The sequence below is a fragment of the Protopterus annectens genome, chromosome 13.part0 (genome assembly GCF_019279795.1).
Source record: "Protopterus annectens isolate FY-2018-M chromosome 13.part0, PAN1.0, whole genome shotgun sequence".
Taxonomy (NCBI): Eukaryota; Metazoa; Chordata; order Ceratodontiformes; family Protopteridae; genus Protopterus; species Protopterus annectens.
The window spans coordinates 1,323,600,711-1,323,606,710 of NC_056747.1; the positions used below are offsets into that span (position 1 = coordinate 1,323,600,711).

General features: G+C 41.3%; 1 protein-coding gene across 5 annotated transcripts in view; it reads left to right on the forward strand.

The window, feature by feature from the left end:
- The window catches only part of ZNF281 (zinc finger protein 281), an 849,413-nt gene extending 843,757 nt beyond the window's left edge, over positions 1-5,656 (forward strand). For all 5 annotated transcript variants that reach the window (XM_044055344.1, XM_044055339.1, XM_044055340.1 and 2 more), the window contains exon 8: positions 3,073-5,656. In XM_044055344.1, the coding sequence (XP_043911279.1) occupies positions 3,073-4,719 (1,647 nt within the window). In that variant the 3' untranslated portion in view covers positions 4,720-5,656. The remainder of the gene's footprint in view (positions 1-3,072) is intronic.
- The last annotated feature ends 344 nt before the right edge of the window (positions 5,657-6,000 follow it).

Genomic DNA, 6,000 nt, shown 5'->3' on the forward strand with positions numbered 1-6,000 from the left:
CTTCCACAACTTTCATGCAAGCCAAACCATCACAACGGACGCCTCAGACCTAGGCTGGGGCGCACATGTTGGACAAATGCCTACAAGGATTGTGGACTCCAGACCAGCTGCACCTGCACATAAACCAAAAGAAATGCTGGCAGTAAAACTAGCAATCCAGAAATTCAGACCATTCCTCAAAGAAGGCCATTTAATGATAAGGACAGACAACACCACAGTCATGTGGTACATCAACAAACAGGGAGGCACTCATTCATACCCCTATGCAGAATGACTCTGGACCTTTGGAATATGGCTCTGAGCTACAACATCCAGTTACAGGCAGTATTTGTGCGGGAAAAGAAAACACCCTAGCAGACATGCTAAGCAGAACCACCTCGGATGCTCACGAATGGATGCTACACCCGGACATCTTCAAGGCCATCACAAAGAAATGGGGAATGCCACAAATAGACCTATTCACATCCCCACTCAATCACCAGCTCAAAAATTCTGCACAAGGACATACCACCCACTTGCATGGAAGGTGGACTCTCTATCCTTCAGTTGGAAAGGCCTGACAGCATATGCATTTCCACCTCTTCCTTTGATGCACAAGGTACTACTGAAAATCAAAGAGGAACGCCCAAGGATAATCCTGATAGCTCCGAATTGGCCAAGACAACACTGGTATCCATTGCTGAGGAGCATGTCTCAGGGAGAATGTGGTCAATACCCTGATGCCTTTGATGTTAACTCAGAACAACTACAACATCATGCACCCAAACCTAAAAACCTTGCAACTGACTGCCTGGAACATCACATAGCAGCAACTAACCCAGACCTATCCCAAAGGGTTAAAGACATTATCCTTGAAGCCCGCAGACCTTCAACAAGAAGGAACTATGCAGGAAAATGGAAAAGATTTGTCATTTGGAGTACTGAAAGAGGAAAAGATGTGTCGAACATAGATATTGCTAACATCCTGGAGTACTTGGCAGAGCTTCTACATACAGGCCTGTCCTATTCCTCCATCAAGATACATGCATCAGCTATTTCAGCAGAATACAGCTTGATCCACCTGTCTTTTCATCCTCTACTCAGGCAGTTCCTCAGAGGGATCAAGAATGTAAAACCTCCTAGGAAACCACCATTACCAGCATGGGACTTGAACTTTGTGCTAGAAAAATTGACACTCCCTCCATTTGAACCAGCAGCAACAGCAGATCTTCAACACCTATCATGGAAAACTGCTTTCCTACTGGCAATTACTTCAGCAAGGAGGGTTTCGGAACTACAGGCCTTAATGGCAGTACAACCCTTCCTAATCTTCCATCAAGATAGGGTGTCCATGAGAACTAATCCTACATTTATGCCCAAGGTGGTATCCAGAGTGTCTTTAAACCAGGCAATCCACCTACCTACCTTCTTTCCCAATCCACAGAACAGGGGGGAAAGACTGCTGCATACCTTGGATGTACATGGACAGTTACGCTACTACCTGGACAGAACCAAAGGTGACAGAAAAACTGACCAGCTTTTAGTAGCCTATGCAACAGGAAGGGAAGGAAAAGCAATTTCAAACAGACAATCTCCAAATGGATAGGAAATTGCATAAGATTCTGTTACTCCTACCACGGAAAACCAATTCCACAGAACATAAGACCTCATTCTACAAGGGCTACAGCCACTACCACAGCTTTCTTACGAGGAGTGGCAACCAAGGACATTATTGAGGCGGCTACTTGGACCTCCGTGCATACATTTGCCAAGCATTATAATTTACCTCTATACTCTAGATCCCGAGCAGGGTTTGCCACTGCTGTACTGCAAGGGATCCTAACTACACCATAATTCTTCTTCCTCCTCCCCTAGTTTGGCTATGGTATTCTACCCATTTGTTATGACTGCAGATGCATCCTTGAAGGACATAGTACAGTTTTGTACCTACCATAAATGTAGATGTCCGAACAGGATAGCATCTGCAGTCAGGATAAGCCACCCTCCTTCCCCTCTGTGGTACTCCTAGGGTATTTACCCTCCTAATAGCTAGCTGGGGGGGAGTCTCTTATGGTGTATTTGTTTGTATATATGTACATACATTGTTATTTTTTGTGTTTGCCTTCTACTTTTTTGGAAACATTGGCATTTATCCAAAATTTAGCTTATCAAGAGGGCAACTGGCATCTGGGGCAAGAAGCACTGAGGAAAATGGCGTCGGCTGATGCCTTTATACCCGAAGACCAGCAGAGATGACGTCGGGTGAAGTGCGACATCAGCCGAAGCCGGACCCAGACTTTGGAATCCGGCCGACCGAAGGGCTGCCTGACGACAGGACAACCCATTTGTTATGACTGCAGATGCTATCCTGTTCGGACATCTACATTTATGGTAGGTACAAAACTGTACTTTGAGTATTGCAACAGAGAAGAGATGGGCATCTATGGTTATGGTAAGGTCTTGCACAACTGTTCTTTCTCTCAGGTAGATTTAGCAAGGAGAGCTGTTAAGGTGAATGTACTTTCTTGAGCTGTAAGGATTGAACAGATGATTGTAGTATTACAGTAAAAGAAATTTGTTTAGTGTTTTTATGTCGGTCTGTGGGAATGATCATTGTCTTAAAGTTTGGAGCCTTCATCTAAAAACAGTTTGATTGCTTTATCCTCAGTACAGGTGCTGTAATTTAGTGGCCAACAAATAGTGGTGTTTGGGCTCTATCCTCATTTCTTTTAACAGCCTACTTCCAGAAATATCTTCTGTGAACAGATAGTCACTAAAGTAACAGTCATATTTAAATCAGACAATTGTGTTATTTTAATTATGGTAGCAGTACTTCACTTAAATGTCTGAAAGTGTTAAGGTTCAACTTAAGTTATCTGGGTGTTTAAAAATTTGACATGAGTAAACAAAAAGTTTGGCATATAAAATTCTTATGTTCCCTATGCTGTACTGCATTGATTCATTAATGCTTCATTAATCTAAAGAGTTTAAGGCTGCAGTGAATGTAACAGTTGACCTGGAATGTTTTTGGGGAGGTGTGTTTGATGGTGTAAAACCAGTATTTAACATTGTATTTTTTTTTTTTTTTAACAGTATTTTTCAAGAACTGATCGACTGCTGAAGCACAAGCGATCATGTGGTGAAGCCATAAGAAAAGTTGAGTCGGGTATGGAACCTGGGCCTTCAGACCAGAACAGCATTGATAATGGTGACAGCAGCTTTCAGCTAACTCAGGGACACACAAGTGCTTCTATAGTACGCAAGAAAAAATCAAAGGCAGCATCAGGTGATAAAGAACGCAAGAAGGATAAAAATGTTGAGTCCGACATTTCAAGTAGTCTGAACATGCAGAACTATGCTGTTGAGATTCCCATGGTGTCTTCCAGTAACAATTTAGTAGGCACTAGTACACAGCAGGTACAGGCCCGGGTGCCAAAACTGGTCTTCAAGAAAGTACATAGAAAAAGTCCAGAAAAGACTGACTTGAACTTGATATCACAAGGGGCATCAGATTTGGTTAACCAGAAGTTATTACCTGGGAAGGAAGGCTCTCTAGAGCTGCCAAACAGCACAGGTATGGAAAATCTTGGCCTTCTTCACAGTACTGATAACAAGCCCAATCAAACCAGTAGTAATTATGATGATGCCATGCAGTTTTTAAAGAAAAGACGTTATCTACAAGCTGCCAATAATAATGATTATGCTGTAAATGTGGGTCACATGGCTTCTCAGCAGTCTGTAATACAGGCAGCAGTCGCCAGTGTGATGGACAGTGATACGTCACTTAGTCTTCTAGACTCCTCTTCTCTAAATACTGACATTAAAAGTTGCCATGATAAGTCTGGAATCCCTGATGAAGTTTTACAGAGCCTTTTGGAACACTACCACAAGTCTGAAGGTCACCCTGATGTTTCTTTTGACATGACTGAGCAACATGTGAATTTACACCCAACGGGTGGCAACTCTGAGCTAGAGCAAGATGACAGTGTTTGTACAGACTCGCATGCCCCTTCTGGTGATAAAAATAATATGTTGCACGAGTATTCTAAATACCTCCAACAGGCCCTAGAGAGAACAAGTCACAGCAGTGGTTTTGCTCTGGGACCCAGTTTGCAGTTCGTCAGTCTTACTTCAACTCTCACCAGCCATACTTTGTTTCCGGACAAGCAAATGTACACTACATCTCCACTTGAGTGTAGCTTCAGCCAATCTGTTACCTCAGTGTTACCAGCCGCACTACCAAAGTCACATTTTGGGATGTTGGTTGGACCTTCCCAGTCAGGATTTCCTTTGACTGCACTGGATGCTGCTCATCAACAGCTGACCCCATCTCAGGAGTTAACTGACCAGATAGAACAGCAGAAGAACTTGGAGCCCTCTTCTAATTACCAGTTAACATCTCAGGAGCTGACAAGCCAAAAGGAACAGCAGAAGAGTTTGGAGCCCTCATCAAGTTACCAGCTGTCATCTTCTCAGGAGTTGTCTAGCCAGTTAGACACTCAGAAGATCTTAGATCAAAGAGCAGTCTACCAGATAGAGAACTTTGCCCAGGCATTTGGCTCACAGTTCAAGACAGGTAGCAGAGTTCCAGTGGCCTACAGCACTAACTCCAATGGGGAGGTTGACCATAGGATAAGGACTCAAGTGTCAGAATTCTCAGGGTACACTAATTTGTTGTCTGATGTCAGTGAAACAGTTAGTACAAGAGCAAAGACCCCAACCAGCCAGAGTTACAGGTGAGGTCCATGGGTCTGACCAGGCTGGAGGAGTCTTGATGTTTATTTTTATTTTATTTTATTATTTTTTTAATGATAACACTGCCATTAGAATGTTTCTACACAGTTGTACTAAGAATAATGTAAGTGACGCCCTTTCAATGCAACCTTTTGTATTTAGTCTGCTCTTTATGTTAGTATAATATTAGGTCAGTTTATATTATAAATTTTAAGCAGAGTAGATAGCAGAAAAAGATAGTGGCCAAACCATTTTTTGTTCCATTCAACAGATGAAATGTTTTAGCAATCTTACAATTGCAGATGTCAGGGAATAGCCCAGAACTGAAATTGCAAAAAAGAAAAAGAAAAAAAATTGAAGTATTTGTTAATAAGGATCAGATTGTTTAACTCAGGAAAGCTTAAAGTACCAAGGGGAGTTCAGTGTAGATGCAACATTTTACCATTTTAGAAATGTCTTCTTTATGAAAGTATGTGCCGAGATTCGGAAGGATCTGCATATTGCTGCCTAAATATTGAAAGTTTAAAGATGTTTGTCTAATCAGAGAATTTGAAGACTCCAGAGAGTGACTCTTCTTACCTGCTTCCGTGGATTGTAGTTTGACACTGCTCAACAGTAGGCAGGTCAAGACTTTAAAAAAGACCCCATATTTTAAACCTGACATGGTAGCTTTAAGACTGCAAGGTTGTATTATAATAGGGAACAATGCTCTGATCTTTCAAATTATGTGTGTAAAGATATTAAATTAGGCTAACCTTTGATATACCTCATTTTACTGCTTGAACAAAATAACCAGGGACACATTTATCTATCTGTAGCTGAGATATAAAGTATGTATTAACGTTGTATAAGAGTATTACACCTGTTATGTAAGCAGTGTTTACAAAACTATATGGAATGGCAAAGTGAAAGTAAAAAAACACTTGTTCCAATATACCATTAATTTGAAGTGGTGAGTAGCTTATTTCTACGCGCATGTCTAACTAATTTCTATTTGTTCATGCCACTACATTGAAAAATAGACTGATGCCCTTCCAAGAGGCTGCCTTAGATACTGAAGTGAAGTGTCAGTAAATTGCCTGTGATTGAACTTCTTTATGGTAAAAAACGTTTAGTATTATACTGTTTGTCATTCATTCATTTTTTACTTGGAAAGTTCTGTGTGCTGTGCAGTTAATTTTAATTGTTCAAATTCAGTATGTTCATCATAGTAATTAGTTGTAGCAGCATTCTTAAATGGAAGTTTGCCTCAGGTGGATGTCTGCCTGTGTGACCTGACTTCCAGAA